This window comes from Engystomops pustulosus, chromosome 3 (genome assembly GCF_040894005.1).
Source record: "Engystomops pustulosus chromosome 3, aEngPut4.maternal, whole genome shotgun sequence".
NCBI lineage: Eukaryota > Metazoa > Chordata > Amphibia > Anura > Leptodactylidae > Engystomops > Engystomops pustulosus.
Genome location: NC_092413.1, coordinates 145,341,827 through 145,364,718, shown reverse-complemented (window position 1 = coordinate 145,364,718; position 22,892 = coordinate 145,341,827). Strand labels below are relative to the sequence as shown.

At 42.0% G+C, this 22,892-nt stretch overlaps 1 protein-coding gene across 5 annotated transcripts in view; it reads right to left on the bottom strand.

The window, feature by feature from the left end:
* ARMC9 (armadillo repeat containing 9) overlaps positions 1–22,892 on the bottom strand; it is a 98,164-nt gene that overhangs the window by 24,779 nt on the left and 50,493 nt on the right. For 3 of the 5 annotated variants that reach the window (XM_072142449.1, XM_072142448.1, XM_072142450.1), the window contains 4 exons: positions 8,777–8,838; positions 4,876–4,987; positions 2,822–2,914; positions 2,283–2,373 (listed from right to left, as the gene is read on the bottom strand). In XM_072142449.1, the coding sequence (XP_071998550.1) occupies positions 2,283–2,373; positions 2,822–2,914; positions 4,876–4,987; positions 8,777–8,838 (358 nt within the window). The remainder of the gene's footprint in view (positions 1–2,282; positions 2,374–2,821; positions 2,915–4,875; positions 4,988–8,776; positions 8,839–22,892) is intronic. The other 2 variants (XM_072142451.1, XM_072142452.1) reach the window with 1 other exon arrangement.

Here is a 22,892-nt window from a genome sequence, read left to right as displayed (position 1 = left end):
TGTTAAAATAAATAACATTACAGGAAAGTAAAAGTTGTTACGCACAAAATAAGCCCTCACACAGGTCTGTACACGTAAAAATGAAAAAGTTATGGATTTTTGAAGTTGGAGAGCGAGAAATGAGCCGAAAAACCCTGCGTCCTTAAGGGGTTAAAGTTGTAGTAAAAAAATGTAGCTTTTTTTTCAAACGGCTTTCTATTCCCAAGAAGTATCCATACACAATCCTTGTATTATATTAAAGGAGAGATTCTCCTTTTTAATTTGACACCAGAAATGGCATCTAGGTAGAATGTAGAAGGAGTTGCAGGAAAGACTTAGCTTAAAGTTTGCAGAAGTACATGTACCCTCTGCATTTGTAACTGAACTTGGGGAAAGGGTGATGGAATTATGCTGTACATATTTATAACATATTTTGGTAAAAGTTTATAAAGTTTTACTACTTATAAAAAAAAAATTAAATCTGAAAATATTTGTAGTCATTTATTTGCTAATTTTTTAAGGAAAAAATTAGTATTAAATAAAAATATTGTATCAAGTTTACGTCTTGCACATCATGAAGAACACAAAGTAAAAATTGTTTTGATGTGTAAATATTAAGAAGCACATAACAGAATAGCAAAAATTGACCTGGAAATTCAGGCATCAATGACCCTCAGTTACAAATGGGTTAAAAAAAGAATATATTTTACCATTAAAAAAAAAAATGTAAACTCAACCTGTAATAGGTAAGCCTGGCTTGAAAACCTGGAATTCAGGAGAATAGGATATAATAATACTTAGTGATGTAATACCTCCTCTAGGCCCTGGGCCAAATTTTCTATTGCCCGCCGCCCCCAACCATGATTTTTCTAGAGCAGTCACATTGTGCACCAGAACATGATGACTTTGCATTTCAGGCCACATACGCTATGAAGCTTCTGCAGAATTTGTGTAGGTGAAACTTGCAATGTATAAAGTGGCAAGAGCCGCAATTCCCGTGCACTACTCCTGTCCTGTATCTGCCTTGTGCACTGCACTGATAGTATCTGCAGAGCACACATGGCAGATGCTGGCACATAGCACTGTGACAGCCATGCCTCCCCTCTAAGCCCCAGGCGTTTTGAACCCGTTTTTGGGCCGTTTTTAAGCAGTCCGTTAAAAACCATATGCGTTAAAAAATGCATGCGTTTTTGAAAACACATCCATTTTTGACCCGTTTTACTTAAAATAATTGGTAAAACTGGTAAAAAACGGATGTGTTTTCAAAAACGCATGCATTTTTTAACGCATATGGTTTTTAACGGACTGCTTAAAAACGGCCCAAAAACGGGTTCATAACGCCTCGTGTGCCACCGATCTTAGGGTCGGGAACCCATATTGTTCTTCTGTCTGATGCTGCACTTAGCTGAGCTGCTCTCTGCCTCTTGCCCCCAGCCTTGCATTCCAAGAAGGGCTCAAACAGAGACTTCCTGAGGAAAGTAAAGCTACAGACACATAAGGTCTTTATCCAGGCGAGGGGGAGGGAGGCACATCAGATCCGACAGTGTGTGCGTAGCCGAGATGTATTTAGAGCTGAGAATGTTATATGCATCTAATGGATTTAATCTCATCTTTGATCTGTCTCATCTCTCTTTCTATGTGTCAGATACTAGCGAATGTTCAGAGGCTTAATGAAAGTGTATACAAACCTGTACCCTCATAATCTAACCACATTTTCAGCACTCTGTATCTTACAGCACTAAAGAGATCATAATGCGTCTGCTTAGAGAGTCCTGCCCACACTCTGGGATTTTACACTGCCCAGCCTTGGGAGTGATAGGAGGTAAAACAGTGTAAGGCTGCATTCAGACGGCCGTTGGGGGGCGTATATATGGCCGACATATGTACGGCGGATATACGTCCCCCATAGGCTGGCAAGTGCGGCACCGTACTGTTCCGTACCCGGGGAAATAAGACATGTCCTATCTTTTCCTGGAATACGGCACCATGTTTCTCTATGGAGAGGGGGGTGAGGGGTAAGCAGCGCTCCTCCTCCTCTCCTGGCCGCTGACATTTGCGCGCCATGAATTTAGCTGAGTAAAATTGTAAAGTAAGAGGATATAAATTACCTTTATTGTGTAAACATCAAGGCAAACCCCTTTAAAGCCAATATTTATAGAGATCATATGCCCTGAAAGTAAGTTCATGTGCCTCAGTGGTGTAAATCTAATGGCCAGCGAAGATGTTCCAATGGCCATTAACCTCACGTAAGTATATGCACAAAATGGTAAAATCAGCTATTTATGTTTTGTCTTCCAACTTACCGTCAGCCAATGATGCAAAAGCATTAATGAGGCGAGCAATGTACTGTCTGACTACTTCATTCTTAGACTGAAGCAGCTGGAGAACTTTTCTCTGCAGAGAAAATTAAGACAAAAAGTTGTTCACAACCTAAAACCATGCCTTTGACACATAACACAACTCATATTTGTATGTGCAGAACAAAAACACTTCTCAATAAATATTTCTCAACATATAATCTGAACTGAAGGAGTCCTAACTAGTCCTGTCAGTGGCATCTGCAGCAATATTTTTCTATCCACAAGGACCTTGTAGGTATGATACTCCCAAAGTAAGCACCTATACGCCTATTACAGGTATTCAGAACTCCGAGGTTCTATGGACCTATAATTTCATAGTATAAAAGGTTGGAAAAAAATGCAAGTCCATCAAGTCTAACCTACAAGACATACCTGACCTATATACATTAGGCTTTTAGCTGTTGATACAATGAAGAACCACTGATCACCAATATTCAGACTCTTATACAGAGTATCTTATTGTTAGTATAGGAATTGATTACCTGTCCATTCTGATAGCAGTCCAGCAGATCATTTGTGATGTATGCTTGAAGAACCGTGTCTCTTTGCTCTCCAGGCTGCGAATGAGTTAAGCGCTGAAAATAAAAGTAGTACAAATAGAGATTGAAGAACTTGGAAGTGAATGCAAATAACTGAACCCGTCAGAGCCAACACATATTAACATCAATAGAGCTACAAAAAAGAAGAACATATTCCCTATTCGCCTAAACGACTGGCAGGTTGTGGAGGCGCACTGCTGATCTATCCACTGTCCATGGGACTGCTGGAGATGGATGAGCACATTACTCAGGTACTGTATCTCCAAGCATTGCCAAACAGAATGAATCATGCATTTTCAGTCCGTTTAAAAACGCATGAGTTTTTAAACCGACGGAAAACGCATGCTTAAAAACGGACCAAAAACGCCATGTGTGGCATCACCCTTGGGGTGTGTCCACATGTTCAGTTTTTCATATGCAGTTTTTGATGCCCAAACCAGGAGTGGAGTAAAAATAGGAGGAGCAGCACTTCTTAATGATAAGTCTTCACCCATTATGATCCACACCTGCTTTTGGCTTAAAAAACTGCATCTGAAAAGCTGAAGGTGTGGCTGCACCCTCAGGTTGGTGCCACAATTAGCGTTTTGATTCGTTTAGTAACACAATCAAAACGCATTGGGGCGGCTCATGGCCGGCTTGCAAATGCGTCTGTATGAAACGCATGCGATCAGCAATCAGCGCCAATTGCCATTTCTTACTTACCCGTCTCATATACACAAAAGATAGGGGATGGTCTGTACCTGCCCATATTGCAGCCTCTGCAATCATTTTTTACACATTATTAGCGGCAGGCTTAGGGTTCATTCACATATAGGGGACGTATGTACGGCCACAAGCTTATGGCCGTACATACTTCCCCATTAGACAGCAATAGGCGCTCCATACACAGGGAAAAATAGGACATGTCCTATTTTTCCCAGTGTGCGTGGCCGAAACGTGGGGTCATCCCTCCTCCTCTCCAGTGCACCTGGTGGATACATGTTTTTGTAAATGTAGCCCAACATAGATGAAATGCAAGATCGAGAGGTTTAAGCATTCTTTTATCCCTACGACAATTAGTAAAGTAAATTTGAGGTGCACTCTATAGCCTATTTTTGAAGGGTAGCTTTTATTGTTATAGATATTTATTTGAAATTCTTCCAATTTTTATGGATTTTGTGGGATTTGTTATTTTATGCAGTATTATGGTGTACTGTATTATGTATTCAGTTGTCCATGTCAGTAATCTAAAAGGTGTGAGTGAAAATCCAACCACATTTAAACACTTTTCACTGTACCAAAAACAAGTACACAACTGTAATTTCTTTAATACAGTCATTTGTTAGAAGCTGTGGTTAGGCTGGATGCAGCTATGATAATGGAGCTTCAGAATTATCCTGTGTATACTCTACAGAACTGCTGTGAGTACTGTACAGTACAGTCAGTAATTCTTAAAGGGGTTGTCCACTTTCAGTGAATAATTGATTGATTGTGTAAGGAAAAGTTATACAATTTTCCAATATACTTTCAGTATCAATTCCTCTTGGTTTTCTAGATCTCTGCTTGCTTAAGTTCTATAGAAAGCTTCTATATATACTTCCAGTAGATAGAAACCTGTCCATGATCACACAGGTGCAAGGCTCGTTATATCACACAGCTCTGATTACTAATAATGGCTCATGCACCTGTGTGACACCACAAGGTCATGGACAGATTTTTATCCACTGGAAGTAAACATACAAGCCTTCTATAGAATAATAGCAAGAAGAGATCTAGAAAACCATTACGAACCATAACTTTTCATTACACAAATAATATCAAGTATTTACTGAAAGTGGCCAACATCTTTAAGTTCACAGAATTATAACAGTGTTTATATTAAATGTGATCAGGCCGGAAAGACGTCCTGCACAAGTCTTTAATTTATTTCAGAATAAATAGAGGGAAAAACCTTTTATTAAAATCTTCCACAGAGCAGTTATTAACACACCACACACAACACCCCATGTGGTACATACCCATCGTAAGGCTTGCAACAGCAAAGCTTTCTGACGATCACTGCCATATACCAAATCTTTCTTGAGCTTTTCATAGTCTAGAGAGGGCAACAAAGGCACCTCGTGTGGCTTCCTATGAAATACAATGGTGAAACATGGTTGAAGTGGAATAGCTCAAGTATGAAAAGAATATTAAATGGCTCGATAGTTGCATTTTTAAAAATCCATTGAGTGTTATTAGTACCATTCTGTCAGACTGTGGGGCTCATCTGCACTACTTTTGGATTATTACAGTTTCCAAAAGCCCATAACATTACAAAAGCATATGTGCTTTTGCCATGTTTGTGTGATGTATACATCAGCTAGTATAGGCTTCAGATTACAGAACCATGCTCCCTGCCAAAGTCCCCGCAGAAGACCCAGGGGCTGGGATTCAAATTCAGAAAATGTCAGATGGGGAAGGTTAAAATCAGATTATGAACAAAATAAATGACCATTTAATGGTTCTATTTTTAGTGCTTTTCTAAAAAAAAATATATAAATTTCAAATATGTACCATATGAGCACATTTTGGAAAAACCAGGGCATAAGATGCTAAAAGAAGAGCAAATTCTGTGTGAGGGGATCACAACAAGTGTTCTTGGTGTGTAATCCTTGATCCTGGTAGGGAGATTTCATTTAAATTGTTAAAGTAAAACTGTAAAGTATAAAAACATTTGCCTAACTCTGCACTAAGCAAAAATAAGCAATTCTCTAATTTACTATAATTATCTATCTGCATGTTTTTAGCTGCTAGCAGAGGTTTTACCTTGCTCCCCCCCCCCCCCCCCCCCAGGCTAATCTCCGTTTGCCATGCTATCTGGTTCCCATGAGAAACCGTAAAGTACAGCTAGAGAGGACAGGAGGCTTGTTGAGATAGTCTGTAGGACCTGTAGTGATGTCACATGATGTCTCATCACAAACAAGCTCTCCTGCATCATTTTAACCCCTTAAGGACGCAGCCTGTTTGCAGGTTAAGGCTCGCAACTTTTTTTTGAAATTTGACCAGTGTCTCTTCCTGTGGTAATAACTTTTGAACACTGTTACTTATCAAAGCGATTCTGAGATTGTTTTTTCCCCACATGTTGTACTTCATTTTAGTGGTAAATTTTGGCTGATAAGTTTTGCGTTTATTTACAAAAAAAAGAAAAAAATGATGAATTTTTAGAAAAAATTGCCATTTTCGAAATTCAAAATCACCGCGTTTTCAGGCAGATCGATTTACCACCTAAATAACTTGCAGAATAACATTTCCCATTCGTCTACTTTACATTTTCATAATTTTTGAAATGTTTGGATAATTTATTTTGACGTCACGCGGCCTACAAATCGAATAGCGATTTTCCGTATTTTCGGAATTGACTATTTTGGGGATAAATACTGTTTGAAATCAAATTTTACATATTTAGCTACAAAACCCCCTATATAACCAACCCATTTTCAAATCTGCACCCCTCAAACTATCAGAAACAGCATTTACAAAGATTGTTAACCCCTTGAGATCTTCATAGTAATTGAATCAAAATGGCGGTGAAATTTAGAATGGTCAAATTTTGTTGGTTATACGTTCATTTAGCCCTAAAATTTACACATTTCCAAAAGATAAAAAGAGAAAACCCACCATACAATTTGTTCTGCAATTTCTCCTGAGTACAAAGACCCCCCACATGTGGCTGTGACTTGTTTTATGGGGGCACAGCGAGGCGCAGAAGGGAAGGAGCGCCCTGCAGCTGCCAGGATTTTAGTTTTCTGGTTGCCCCCTTTTGAAGGCTATAAAATTTTCGCTTTTCCGTTATTGGGGCCATGTGACGGCATTTTTTTTGCGGGACGAGATGCTTTTTCCAGTGTTACCATTTTGGGGTTGGTATCACCTATTGTTGAAAATTTAGGAACTTTTTTTGAGGGCAGGAGTAGAAAAGCATCAATTCTGTACTGGATTTTTAACTTTTTTTTTTTTTCGTGTTCACCGTATAGCCTAATAATCCTGTTATCTTTATTCTATGGGTCGATACGATTACGGGGATACCAGACATGAATATTTTTTCTTATGTTTTACTAAATTTGCCAAATAAAACCCTAATGTGGGGAAAAATCTATCATTTTTGCATCGCCGTCTTCCAAGTGGCATAACATTGTTACGTTTTTGGCTACAGAGCTGGTTGATGGCTTGTTTTTTGCGGGACATGTTGTTCTTTGCAACAATATCATTCTGGAGTACATATGTTTTGTTGATCACTTTTTATTGCATTTTTAGTGGGATATAATAGGTAAAAATCATATTTTTTGGCGGGTTTTTGACTTTTTTTTTTTACGGCGTTCATCATATGGGTTCAATAGTTATTTAGTTTTATTCTATGGATTGTTACGGACGCGGTGATACTATATATGTGGGGTTTGTGTTATGATTTAGACTTTTTTGAGCGTTATATGTCTCTTTATATGTTTTGGGGCTTATGGGCATTTTTAGTGATTTATAAAGTAATTTTTTATTGAAAAACATTTTTTTTACATTTTTTTACATGATCCACCATGGGATATGAACAAGCAATCATCTGATTGCTTGTTCTTGATAATACTCTGCAATACTAATGTATTGCAGGGTATTATCAGTGCCAGCCTATGCAGATGCATAGGCTGACACTTTGCCTTTAAGATGACGTCACAGACGCCATCTTAAAGGTAAACCCTCCAGGCTTCTCTGGGGTCCCGATCGGACCCCAGAGGAGCCAAAACAGCGATCGCCCCCCCCCCCGAAAACGGTGCGGGGGGGCCGATCGTGGGGTAAAGACCCCCAGAAGGCATGTTAAATGCCGCGGTCGCGTTGACCGCGGCATTTAACGGGTTAAACACCCGCGATCGGAGCCCACTCCGACCGCGGGTGTTAGCCGGGGATGTCAGCGGTAGATTACCGCTGAAATCCCGCGGCTAACGATGCCGGTTCGGCTGCTATACAGCGCTGAACCGGCATCGGCTCTGCGCAGTAGCTGTACTGCGCTGAGCGCTAATCGCGGGACTCAGCGCAGTACAGCTACGGCGCAGAGCGCTAAGGGGTTAAAGTACTTGGTTCGATGCACAGGACCTGTAGTGAGGTCACAAGCATGTGACTAATCACATGCTTTAGATTGGCCAATTACAAACATGCCCTCCTCTTCTGGCTTCTGTGGGGTGAGCCGATGTCACAACCAGGAAGTGTCCACCCACATCAGAACGAGCTGAATCTGAATCTAACTTTAAATATACCAGAAATATCTCAGGGTAGGAACAACAATCTGCCAAAAAACCTCAAATACCATTGATGATCCTTTGATAAAAGCAGAAAAGATGAGCAAGCATAAAGATCTGAGCAATGTTTTGACAAGGTCAAGTTCATAAGGTTTAGAACCTCTCTAGAGTGGCAGGTCATGCAAGGTATTTACAGTTCACCCTGGCTAATACCTGCCAACGTAGTCCAGGAATGGACTACTGAATCTACAGTTTTAAGGAGAAAGAAACTAGAAAATAGTCAAGTCACTTAAATGCCAAGTTTTATCTTACAGGTTTATAAATTAATACAAGCCAAGGAGACAGTCTTCTGCCCACGGTGCTTGCGTAAAACAAAGATACTGTGACGTCCTAGCTATTGCATAAGATTGTCAATACATTTCCACCCAAAGCTATCATGCCTCAGGAATATTTTTGCAGACTATAACAATATTTGCTTTGTAACATTTCTTTGCATGCCAAACAGTGGCCAGGCACTGGAATGTGCTACAGGTATAGCTATGAGATAATGTAGGGGTGTGAAAAGGTTAGTGTATGCTTAGTGTGATAATTCAGCTACTAACTGTAACCTGTGGCATTTTCTCCCTGTTATCTTACAGAGTTGATTTCATAAGGTAAATACCATGGTCTGTATAGCATGAGAACGTACATGGGTACAATCGATGCTCGCAGCATAGAAGAAGCCTGGAAGAAAAAAAAGAGAATAAAAGATCTAAATATAACTTACCACAAAAGAAAGTAGCAATGTATCATAATGACTTCTATTAGTATAGTTCAAAATGGTTAGGAAGCAGTGGATGGACAAGGACAGGCCGAGCATACAGTGGACAACCATGTAAGTAATGGGCTCACCATGCAGTTCTGATTACCAGTTATCCGCATGCAGTTACTAAAGGGGTTTTCTGGGATTATACCACTGAGGACCTATCCAAAGGATACATCATTCATAACAAGGTCGTGTGGATCCAACACTGAACAGGCCACAGTAGATGCAGGAGCACTGCAACCCCTTCATAAAAGCAGTGGCTGTGCATAGTATTGCAGGACACCAAGTGGCACACATCATAGGACTTATGCCACTTTAACAGACTTCCAACCAATCTTATATTGATAACATATACTAAAGACAGGTCATCAATGTGAAATCTCCAGAAGGCCCCTTTAAAAACAGAGCAAATGTAAGTGGTTATGCGGTAATGAACAGAAACAAAATCACTTAAAATACCATTTTTTCAGAGGTAGGTTTTCCATGAATATTGTACAGTCATTAAGGCTGCACTGCTATAGCAGTCATGGTCGATGAACAGGTTTGGTACTATGTTACCGATGTTACCAAAGTTTCTGGTGCAGGAATGGTTTTGCCATCTCTTAAAGCCCATATGTAGCTTGAACAGTGGAAACAAACACCATTGATGATTGCAATGACGGAGGCCATTTTTAATATTTAAATCAAACCTCCCACTCACCTATTCTCTGGAATGCCCTTCTTCCCTGCCATCAGGCTAATATCCAACTACAAAAGTGCCAAAAAGAAAACCACCTGGCCTATCACACTTATGTACTGTATGTAACTTTCACTCTCTTTTCTGTATGCTCTGCTGTATAGGTTATCCCTCAGCACTATATATAGATGGTGACTTGCAGCAGGTTCATGTAGTTTTATTTAATTTATTTTATCTCTTTTAAAGAATGGCAGGACCATTGCACCTCATGTGTCACCCCTTCATCCTCAGTGAGTGTAATAATGAATCAATGTAGGCATGAAGCTACCTCTTGTTTCCTTTCCTACTACTCTCATATATATTTTTACTGTATACATTTTTTTAATTAATCATCTAAAAATCTTAATTAGTATTAGGAATATTTTGAGTAGTTTCAGATGTAAAGCTTTGTAATGTTACACGTTCATGGATTTTGTTTCAATTTTGCCTTAGCAGAGCACGTCTATATATATTATCCATCATAAAGTCTAAATATGGCCTAAAAGAGCATTTTTCATTATAACTGTTTATGTTACAAAACAGACTACAAGGAAAACAGTGAAAGGGTTAGTCCGGTAATACACACGTCTACAGCTTCTGTTTGTACACAGAGGCCGGATTTGATGCGGTTCTACAGCCACGCTCGTGCTACAGCAATGAAACTCTTGCACATATCACTACCGGCCTCTGAGTAAACAGAAAAATTGTAGAAGCGCGTAGCAAAGACCTGGTCCTAGACAACACTTTTGAAGAAGTAGGATAGTGGGTAGATGATATGATGCACATATATCAAAGCTCTTCAGCCAAGTACATCTTTTACGAGTTTTATCAGTTTTTTAATATACTGTAAATACTTTCTTAGGCTGGGTTCACATGACATTTATGATGGATATGCTGAGCGTATACATTGACATATAGTGGCTGAGGGAAGCATAGTTGTTGCCTCTGTCTGACTGGCATACATCGGATTGGCTGGAAGCTAGCTATGTTTTTCCCTCCTGCTGAGCACAATATATACGCCCAGCTGAGTAAATAAAATGCTATGGGGAGTGGATGCAACATATTTAATCGCCGAGCGCATATGTTACTCAGCAGGAAGGGGGGACCCAGTGATGTCATTGTCCATATTAGGAAGGGGGAAGTGAGGACACTGGGATACGACTATGCCATACGTTCTCCTAACAACGTATGGCAAAAAACATGATGTGAACCCGGCATTATGCAATTCATATCCTCAAGGCAGTGTTTGAACAGGATGCTGTCAAGTGCCACTACCGCCTAGGAATAGTCTGGGACTTGCTCAAGATTCTTATCTTAGCAGACAGTTTATAGCACACAGTTTATGATGCACAATTATCATAAACATAGATAATGGACAAAATATTACATGTCATAATTAATTATTAATAGCTTTTCAAAAGGTTACAAAATACAGCTAAATGTATTATGTACAGCTAACTATACTAGTGTAGAAAGAGCTAGTCATTGAAAGTGATGAGGTTAATAGAGTCTATGGGATTATAACCTGTTAGCCAGAAAGGGGAGGGCTTGCGATTCTTGTGACACCATATAATATTCTGCAGCTTTCACGGTGTGCTCCAAATAACACCCCATTCATTCTTTGTGTCAGTACAATCACAGAAATACCTAAACTTGCAAAAAATGTATTCTTCATATTACCATATCATTACTTCCATAACTTTATCATAAATCAGGATAAAGAACACACAGATAGTGTTTTTTGTGGGACAGGTCAATGTTTCTATTGAGACCAATCTTGTGACCACTTTTTATCCAAATTATGGCCAAAAAGTGGTTATTTGGTTACATCTCTAACTGCACCATGGCTTACATTTACAGAAGGATTTTATTATACTTATTACCTGAACCAAAGAGTATCTTATATGTGGTTTTACACAAAAAAACAAGCGCAATAGGCCCAACCATGTTACATTATGATTCCCTGGGAATTACAAATTTTACTTAATTGTTGTCCTCATATGGTCATGAAATAGGAAATATAACAATATATAGCACCCCCTTTTAAAACGTGCAAAGTAAAAAGAAAAAAAAAAGGATTTCAGCGGGAAGTAGATAAACTACCTGTGGGAAATGAGCATCGAGATTTCCCCTCACAATACATAATTTGGTCATTAAAGGGAATCGGTCACGTCACCAGGCAACCTTTTTGAGCCTCCTCCATGTCCCCACAGACAATAAATAGCTTATCCCCAAACTATAATCATAAAACTTCCGGCTTTAGTGATTAAAACAATAAACTTATATTAAAGTTTACCTAGCTCCCTGCAATCTCGTGTCCCGTGTCCCTGGGGAGTGTTCAGCATGGAGCAGAGTCCCTCCTCCCTCCTCTGGAAAATTCTCTTCTGTGAGTTTTAAAAATGAAACCTTCCCCTCACCTCTGCTTCCTCCTCTTGCAGATACAGTGGGGATGTGTTGGTATGAAGTGACTGGGCGGAGAAGGTTTTTTTCCAGAGGGAGGGAGGGAGGGAGGGAAAGGAGAAAAAGAGGAAGGGTGGGGAACACTAGCCAGGGACACAAGACACAAGCTGGAAGGGAGCCAGGTAAACTTTAATACAAGTTATTATTTTAACCACTAATTCCCAAACAGTTTGGGGATAAATTAAATTTTCTGTGGGGAGATGCAGGAGGCACAAATAGGGTGCCTGGTGACAGGTTAATTTTTTTAGGAATCTGTACTATGAGCCATGACTTTACCTGTTGACCCTTGAATATCAACTTTCCATCCTCAGCTATTCATCTGTGCAGTTGTTAAGAATAGGCATAAATCAATGAATAAGAAATAATCCCCAGCCCCTAGTTGCAGCTGTTTTTGCCATTTAGTAGCTCGAGTTGCAAAGGTGGGTTGCCTTTTACAAGGCATCTTGTTTTTGTACAAATATATATTTTAAAGGAAATCTATGATCAAAATCCATAACGATAAACCAGGGGCACTTATTCATATATTTTTTATATTTGTTATCCTTCCTTCTAAAAATAACCTTTTAAAATGATGCTACTGAGCCTCAGGGGCTCTGTGGGAGTGTTACCAGAGCCTCTTAGTGATATAGTTTCACTGGTTGTTACAATGAACAGAACAAGTCTCCTCTCCTCCTGCTTTCTCCTGTGCCTGCCTGTGTAATCTAGCAACAACAGGAAATGCGGGGGGGGGAGGGGGTGCATCACTGAGGGGCTTTGCAAAAAAACACCAGAGCGCCTCAAGCTCATTAACATCATTTTAAAAGTTGATTTTAGAAGGAAGGGGTCCATGGATATAAGTAGATTATCACAGTCACAGTGCCTGGATCTATGAGTAAGTGTCCCTGGTTTATCATAATGTATTTTAATGTTAGATTTTCTTTAAGGCTTCAAGGTATATATTATATATACAATGTAATGGATTTAATATTTTTCATGTTAGGGCTTCTAAAAGTAAAGCTGACCAACAGATCTTTTTAAAGTAAACTTGTTACTGCTGTACTAGTAATAAATAACGCTCTAAGAATAAATAAGACAATGGTTGAGTGCCATTCTTTTCATTTGGCTTCCCGTACTTTCATTAATGGACGCCCCACGCTGCAAGTCCTCTCCTGCTGCTGACCGGTGACATCAGAGAGCCGGGGCCTGGAGAGAGCAGGGCTGGCAGCTTGAGGATGCTTGCAGCGGAAGGTGTTGTTGGGGGGGCGTGAATATATTAAAGTCCAGGGAAGCCAAGAGGTGCTCGGGGGCACCATCAGCCTGGATGCCTATGGCACTATTACAAAGTTATTAATTCAGCAATAAAGAGGCCGAAATACATGTACCCCTAGACATAAAAGTAGCCTATTTAGGACACTAAAAACCAGTAATCTGGTGGGTTGTGAGCATAATTTATTTTCCAAGGACCAGTGGGCAGGGGGATGGGATCTGTCTCATAGCCAAAAAAAATGTTTTGCACCTGTTCTGTTCATTTCTGAAATTATATAAAAATGTTCGTGGCCAACTTAGTTGCTCAATAAACATACCAGCCTTTATCTAAAGTGCAATGGAGTAAAGGCATCTAATACAAAAAGGTGCTGATACCTCAAAATAAATCTCTAGCTGCAAGCTATGTACTGTAATGATATGTGTCATAATTTACATTAATTTATGTTTGACAAATTGTACTAAATGTACTTGGGCTACAGAGGCCCCAGTAAGCTTCTCAGACCAATCCAAGAACCCTTGTACAGGCTCTTAATGCTTCATGAATGTCTTTGCCTTTATGTTCTTGTATATTTACCCCAATTTTTTGCTTACATTTTTTTCTTTTAGGTTTTGCCTACTCCTTATATTGCGCCTTAAAATAATGTTTTGGTTCTGAACTCCCTTCCTCACCAGCATTTAAGAAAAACTGGTTGGTTGATTTGGGACCTTTTACCAACTACAGCTTCTTAAGGACCTGTGGGCTAGGGTCCCAAATTGACCTGTTTGCTTTTTAAAATTTTATCCACCTAGAAGTTTCAAACTTGATGAGAGTCCGGTGAGGCACAATGAACTCATATCTGAAGATCCTATGCTGGTGCCTCCTCTTGTGATGTAGCAAGAGAAGCCAGGATTTAGCTTTACCTATGGGACTTAGTGAAGCCAGGGTGTACTACACTGCCTATGCTAGCCACAATGTGCAGCCACCTAAGGGAGTGAGGAAGGAGTGGGGTAATAAAGGGTTTTTAATTTTATATACGCTTGCACTAAAAAAAAAAAATTAAAAAAAAAAAATCATACAGGGCGATTTGGGACACTAAACCATTGATCCATAAGAACCAGTGGGTGGTTTAGTGTCCCAATTTGTCATACAAGGTTCTAGTAATGCTATCCTCTGTAGTTTTATTCCACAGCAGCCAAAAAGGCATACAGACATACTTCCCTGTATGTGGTAACAATGGTGGGATGAATGCCTGCTATGATTGGAGTGTTCCTATCAGGAGTGGTCAGTCAGGTACGCATCTTACATTTATTTCCACTTTGTTTTTCCTGGTACAAAGTAACACTTAACCCCTTAGCTAACAATTAAGATTGCATGGTATTGTAGGTTTTCTGGTTATAGTTACAAAAATCCCCTAAGAACTGTTAAGGTAAACCTGCTGATAGATCAAATCCTGTCATTTCTACTTGTTCTATATTCCTAAAATCATTGTAACAGAGACATTATAAGATGGCGCCGACATCGTGATCATAATGAAAACAATTAAAGCTAAAGAATGTCAACAAGACTTCGATCCTGACGTCAATAAGCAACAGCAAGGAAGTTCTCCAATCAAGAGACTACACGAGCTGGGAATTCTCCGCCCCTTCTGCTTCTTCCATAATTTCTATTATTCCATAATTTTTGTGAAACCAAATAAAGCAATTCTAGCAGTGGAGATTTGCCATGGCCATGATTTCATGAGTGAGATTTAAATCAGCAAATGTGTCTGAATTAATTTCTTATGATGTGCACACATGCTTATTGATTAGAAACAGGCAGCCAACGCACACTAAAAGAGGATGTCTTGAATCCTACCCTAACATTGGAGGCACTGCTGAGATTTCGCGATCAGGATGACCAGGACGCCCCCTAGTTCCAGCACCGTTTGCAGCCTCGGGGTTACCACTTCCCGACTGGGTCTGATCGGCCCACGATCACGGTAAGTTTCAGATAACATATGTTAACCTGTGACTTGCCTGTGACTCAGGGAGTGGTGATACCTATGGCTGTAGACAGCTGGGATTGGAGGGTAAATATGCATAGCCACCTGGTGTCCTGCATCGGGGTCTGAATTGTTATATAGCTCTGTATGAGAAGTGCCTTGGCTGCTGTGTGTATGCGCTTTGCTGAGCGAGAACAGAAAGGGAGGGGGAGGACGTTCGAAGTTCATATAGAGAGGAGTGTAGCGAAGCCGCAGTGAAGCTCAGACATATGGGCCGTTAGAATTAGGAGAAAAAGGACGAATGTCTGCACACCAGACATAGGCCGCCAGAATAAGGAGAAAAAGGACGGATGTTTGCCCGCCAAACATAGGCCGCCAGAATAGGAGAACGGGTAAAGAACGGGTGTCTGGGGATTTTGACAGGAATTAGGAGAAAAAGGGAGATTGTTAAGCGGGGACCTTCTGATAAACCTCTAACCGACACGCAGTGAGCTAAGTCTCTATAACTGGTGATCGGGGAGCATGAAAGTCAGACCTTCTGATAAACCTCTATAACTGACACGCGGTGAGCTAAGTCTCTATAACTGGTGATTGGGGAGCTTGAAGGTGAGCCCTTAAGCCATGAGCAGCTGCACGGTAAGGGTCTTGGACAAATTATGCTGTGGTTTCGGAATAGAAAGGACGTCCTCCCAGAGGGAACCACTGGTGCGCTAGCGATAGTTCAGTGCAAAGAAGGGAAAAATGAGGTAGACAGAAGATTGGCTTGATGTAAGTAGAGAGAAGGTTGTTGAGTCAAGTAGGATGAATTAAGTAGGACTGTTGGAAAAGTGCAATTTGATTTAATGGAACAGGTTTGCGGTGAAATAAAAAGTAATAATGAAGGTTTAAAAGTTTTGGGATGTGTTAGAGGATCTGATGATTGTACAACTTATAAACATGCAAACAGACTCTGAGAACCTCTAACTTTGACTGACGGACCAGGACAGAGTGACAGGGATCCTTCAGAGTGGCGTTTAAGAAAAAGATGATAAGGGACATTTCAAAGTTTTTGATGTGGAAAGAATTTGAGAAAAATAGATTCAATTATATTTTCCTTGGAGTGAAAAATGGCCCCTGTAATCCAGACTCCACCCCTGTATCTGGTGGTTAGAGAAGATGACACGCCCTACCATTCTTCAGTGGCGGCCATCTTAAGTCGGTTTGTTTTCAGTGGCGGCCATTTTAAGTTATATTCCCTTCAAGTCCCTGAAAGTTGATTGCTGTTGGCAGCCATAAAAGCTGTTGTGGGGATTTTTAGGATAACAGCTGACCATGCTTGGGGCGTCCTGCCAGACGTTTGAAAAAAATGCCGGCTGGTGATTTTTTCTCACCTTTTCGAGCGTCTGCTAGGGGTCTTGGAGTGAGGGATGTTGTTTGTTTGAGTATTATTAAAAATGTATTGATCCCGACAATTAGAGAAAAATTACTATAAAAAGTGTTACAATGTCTCCGGTACCTGCTTTCTGGCATTTAAGGGGTTAACAAAAGGGTGGGGGCTGTTGGAGCTGCGTTTTGTTTTGTGAAGAACTGACATGTCTAAGGCCTTGCCTGAATGCTGTGTCTGTCTTATCTACGAGAGAGACGATAGTGACCTTGATGTTCACGGAAAACTGAATTTCTCCATATTGAGTTGCTTGGAATCTGTGTTCTGTTATCTCGTGGTTTACAGGCTAGTGAGAATATTTACAATTGGGAGGGGTAGATGCGTTTAGAGTTCTCCCTGACAATCTAAAAAAAGACTTGAAGGAATTTATTTAGTTGTGGAACAGGGATACAGTGTGATGTGACGTCCTCCTGTGTACCCCCATGAACAGACTAAGCAAGAATGAGCCCCCCAACTGTATTACAGAGCCTATGACTGACTTTTGTTCCTTTTTGATTAACAATCAACACAAGTGTACCTGGATTTTATTGAGACGTTGGAGTCTGGCCAGAACTTTATAGGTAGCACAGAACACTGGGCTGGAGATGTGGTGGAGGGACTCTGACACATTGACGTACAGAGGGAATAGAGGATGTTTCACAGACCACGCCGAAGTGAGATTGACAACATCTCCGGAAGTCTCAACCGACCAACCCAAGTGGGCGTTGCGGGGCGGAGACATTACTGTAGTGAGTGGCGGAGACGGCCCCCACAGGGCAAGACAAGGGGGGGTTGTTACCCGAGAACAGCCCCCCCAAACAGAGTTATCGCCTTTCATTGTAGAACTCTCCCCTGCTAGTCCGATGATGATTTTAGCCCATTCCCGGTCAAGAAAAGACTCAGAAAGAACAGCCGGATACATGTAGCATGGTCCATGACCTCCAAGCTGCCAATGAGTGTACTGAAGCCCAGTGGTCCCTAGCCCAAACTGGCAGCAGTCCCTGAGAGTGACATATTATTCACTGTTATTGATTTGGCAAATGCTTTCCTCTCTGTGCCCCTACATGAAGATTGCCAGTACCTATTTGCCTTTACCAGTTCAGTATTCCAGTATACCTGATGTAGATTCCCACAAAGGGGGGTAAAACTCACCCAGCCAATACCCCACGGCCCTACAGGGAGTAGACTGGCAGACTAGCCCCTTACTGGATGTTCTCCTTTTCAGTATGCGGAGGACCTACTGTATTTGTTTGGCAGGATGCATTTATTGACCTTATGTGTTTTCTGTTCCAGAAGGGTTGCAAGGTTTCCAGAGACAAGCTCCAGTACTGCCAGGAGAAGGTGGTCTTCCTAGGCCACTGCTTCTCAGCCACAGGCAGATACCTGACAGAGGAAAGAAAGCTGGCAGTCCAGAATGTGCCCCTGTCCTGAGGCCCTAAGCCTCTGCACATGTTTCTAGGACTGGCCAGTTCCTGCAGGCCTAGGATAAGGTCTGCTGCCCCCAGCCCAATGCTGCCCCTTTCTGACTGCATTGCCTCTTCCCCATTTGCCCTTAGTCAGGAGGCAATTGATGCATTCCAGAGCCTTAAGCTGGCAAATCCTGTCTGCCCCGGCCCTAGACACATGCCACTGAACCAGACCTTTTATTTTATTTTGCACTGAGTATATAAGCCACAGGTGTCCTAGCCCAGGAACGTGGTGGCCTCCCCAGTGGCCCACTATTAGACCCGGTTAGACTCAGTCGTGAGGGGAGCCCCTCATGTGTCAGTAGCTGCAGCCAGCAATCTGCTTACCAAGGCCAGTGAGCTGATCCTAGACCCTAGATCACTCAGTTACAGTGCAAACCCCACATACCTTGCACAGTGTCCTCACCCAAGTACAGCCCAAGCATGTGAGCCAAGGCCAGACAGCTCAGACTCCAGTGTGCACTCCTGATGCCCCAGGACACACTGATAAGGTGCACAGCCCTGAATCCTGCCGTTCTGTCACCAGTCTGCCAGGATTCAGAGAGGGGGGGGAGAGAAGGGTGATTAACCCAGATGTTGAGTTTTTTTCTCATAGATGGCTCCAGGTCTGCAGGAGAAGACAGACGGTTCTATGCTGGATATACAGTGGTCAGTGGCGCACATGAGGTAGTACAAGCAGAACCACTCCCTCCACACAGGTCAGCGCAGGAGGTGAAGTGACGGCACTCAGGGAAGCGCTACAGCTGGTGAAAGGTAAAAGGGCGAACATCTATACTCAAGGTATAGTTCTGGGGTCTAAACACGACTATGAACCCTTATGGAAGGCTAGAGATTTCCTCACCTCTGCAGGGACCCCGTTTAAGCATGGCACGCTGGTTAAAGAGCTCATGGATGCTCTCTTACTTCCACAAGAGGTGGGGATAGTAAAAGTAAAAGCACACACAATTTGGTGACTCCACAAGCCAAGGGCAAGTATGTGGCTGACGGAATGGCGAAGGCAGCTGCACAGATGGAGCCCAGAGACTGTCCTGAAGTCTCAGCGGTGAGTTCTGAGCTAAAAGTTTGATCCACAGGTGTTCCAGTCCCTGGTGGCCCGAGTGTCATCAGAAGTGAAGGAAGAGTGGAGGAAAGCTGGAGCCCAGATGCCGATGGGACCTAGATGCTGGGAGAGAGGGAGTGCCTGCCAGGAGCCCTGCACCCGACAGTAAGTCAAGTAGCTCATGGACACACACACACATCCAAAATGGCCATGCTAGTGCTCATAAACCACCAGTGGTTTGCCCCGGGCGTCACTAGACTAGTGAAAGCCTTTATAGTCTGTGCCCGCCAAAACCCGGGTAAGGTGGTAAAGTCCCCGCAGAAGGTGACACCTAAGCTGCTGTATCCCTTCCAGAGACTGCAGATGGATTTTATCCAGCTACCAAAATGTGGTACGTAGGAGTACATGCTTGTGTGCATTGATCTCTTTCCAGGGTGGCCAGAAGCTTCTCCCATGACCAAGGCTACTGCCAGAGCTGAGGCAAAGAAGTTGGTGAGTGAGATTTTTCTGCAGGTTTGGACTTCCAGAGACCATAGAGTCCAGTCGCAGAACCCACTTCACTGGACAGGTAAAGACCTGAAACCTTGTCCCTCCTGGGTGTAGAACAGGCCCTGAACACCCCTTGCCCTTCCCAAGTTAGTGGTGGGATTGAAAGACTAAACGGCACTCTTAAGTTAGAGATCCAGGAGGCCATGGAAGTAACAGGGAAACCATGGTGCGAGTGCTTTCCTGCTGCCCACCATTCAGTTAGGACCACCCTTAACAGAAAGATGGGATTGTCCCCTTTTGAAGCACTTTTTGGCTGTACACCCAGACTAAGCCTCTACTTCCCACACACCCTATAGCTGATGGCAGGAAACCAGGTGGAACATGCCACACAGTTGAGCCAGGCCTTGAAAAAGATTGGCAAAAGTGTTTCTGTTTCTTTTTTCAGATGCGACCTCAGGACGCATAACCTGAAGCCTGGAGACGACGGGTGGTAAAGAGAGTCTGGAGCCTCGCTACGACGGTCCTTTCCAAGTCCTGCTGACCAGTGCCACGTCTGAAGCTAGAGGTAAGTCAGCACGCTTCCACGCTTTCTATTGCAAACTTACTTCTTGCTAGCTGGTCTCTTCTGACTGACTGTATGCTCAGGGACACCCCAACCATGACTATCACTGTAACTATAGGACCGACCAGGGTAGGAGACTTTACCTACGGTCGGTGCAACACGACAATGACCTTCTTTAACATTGACAGCACAGGTAACCCTGTATTAGCAGTGTCTGATGTGTACAGGATTTGTGGGGATAGGGGAGTCAGGTCAGGCCTAGAGGCTGGGAAGGTGAAGGTGATAACACTTGTGCATTCCTTCCTCATGATCCCCAGGGATAAGGTTGATCAGACACATAAGAAAAGGTAGAGAATCCCAAAGGATTCTGGAGGTCTGAGAGAAGCACCTAAATGACAACGTTTATATAGATACAGTGGGAGCACCAAGGGGGGTCCCAGATGAGTACAAGGCCCACAATCAGATATGGGCAGGTCTAGAGTCCATTATTCCCCAGAGAGCTATGAGCAAAGATGTTGGTTGGGTAACTGTTTTTATTGTAATCAACAGAGATTTGTGAATTATATCCGAGATGCTTCCCAGAACTGCATGATTTTGGACATGACCCTTGCTGAGAAGGGAGGAGTCTGTAAGATGGTGGGAGTGGCTTGTTGCATGTACATCCCGGATGACATCGCCCCCTATGGATCGATTATCCATGCTCTTGAAAAGATTGAAGGACTGTCCAGGGAACTCAAAAGAAACTCAGAAGTGGACGCTATATCCTTCACTTTGTAGTTGGTGGATTGGAAGGGTTTCCTTTAAGTGCGGATGATATTGGGGATTGTGATTTTGCTCTTGTCACTTATTGTGTGTTATTTGGTCCCCCCCATCAAGTCCACCTAGTATCATGGGTATCAGTAGTTAGACAAGCCAAAGACCCCTTACTCAAGTTACCTAAATTTGCATAATGAAGATCAACCACCCCTGAAACATATCAAGCAGCCCCTGGAGTAGGGAGAGGTAGAGTAGAGATTTGATTCCCATATGTGAAAGTCCACTAAATGGGGGCGCACCCAACAGGGGTCTGCTGTCATCCAACTGGTGAAGAGGAGAACGATGCACATATGGGCAGATCTGTAGGTCCTTCTAGACTAAGAGTATCTGAGAGAAATTCCAGGATTTAGGGGGGACTGTTAAGGTAAACCTGCTGATAGATCAAATCCTGTCATTTCTACTTGTTCTATATTCCTAAAATCATTGTAACAGAGACTTTATTATAAGATGGCGCCGACATCGTGATCATAATGAAAACAATTAAAGCTAAAGAATGTCAACAAGACTTCAATCCTGACGTCAATAAGCAACAGCAAGGAAGTTCTCCAATCAAGAGACTACACGAGCTGGGAATTCTCCGCCCCTTCTGCTTCTTCCATAATTTCTATATAGTTTTGTGAAACCAAATAAAGTTCTAGCAGTGGAGATTTGCCATGGCCATGATTTCATGAGTGAGATTTAAATCAGCAAATGTGTCCGAATTAATTTCTTATGATGTGCACACATGCTTATTGATTAGAAACAGGCAGCCAACGCACACTAAAAGAGGATGTCTTGAATCCTACCCTAACAGAACAATTAGGGTCACTATTTTACAAACACTAAAAACAGGTATGTAGTAAATCAGTGGTCCCCAATGTTTTTTTTTTCCAGGGATCACAGGGATTGCACCTCCCCACGTTCCTTGGGGAAATAAAAAAAAAAAAGATTGTGTGTCTTGCACCCAGGCGTAGCACATGTTTGGCTGGAGAGTTCGGCGGATGAGCACCCCCCCCCCCTCCTCTCCATAGCTGCCCGCTGTACATGTTGGGAAAGCTAGAACCTGCTCTATCTTTTTCCAGGCAAAGATAATGTACAGTGTCACACGTGTTTGCTCACCGTACCACGGCCAGGTGACAAAAATGTCGATGGGGAATACGTCTGGAAGGTCTGTGTAAAAGGGGCCTTATACGGTGACTAACCCAATACCAATATAATACACCCTTTCCCGCAGTCCCATTTTCTGTAGTTACACCCGTTATAAGGCCCCCTGTATTCGGAATGGAGGGTATGAATAAATTAAATGATGTAGCTCCCCAGACTACGGCAATTAGCAAAATTTGTATAACTTTAGATTGTCACAATCATGGCGTATAGTTAGAATAAAGGAAGTTCTGATGTCATAAATAGTCATCGTAGTCAATAGTCAAATCGGTAGACTAAAAAAAAAAAAAAGAATCTCCTGCTCTTTATTATTAGGAATGTTTTGCAATTATCACACATAAATCACAGGTCCTACCCAGTGTCCTGCCCTGGTATTTAAGCAATTATTAAGCCAGGATAACCCAAACCTTTGTATGTTGCAATGTTCTTTGTTTTCTATTCTTTATGGGAATTCTGCATAATGGGTTAAGACAAAAGAAAAACACAACACACCTTGTGCAAGTACGTACGAAAATAGAGTACAGAAGAGAATAGAAAATACCTTTAGTAGAGATGTATTCATTTGTGCAAGTTATTAATTTTACTACATTTAACACATGAAACCAATATTAAATTGCAAGGTGAATATCTTATAATTTGTTTACAGTAAGAATCATCCCATCCGAGACCCTACC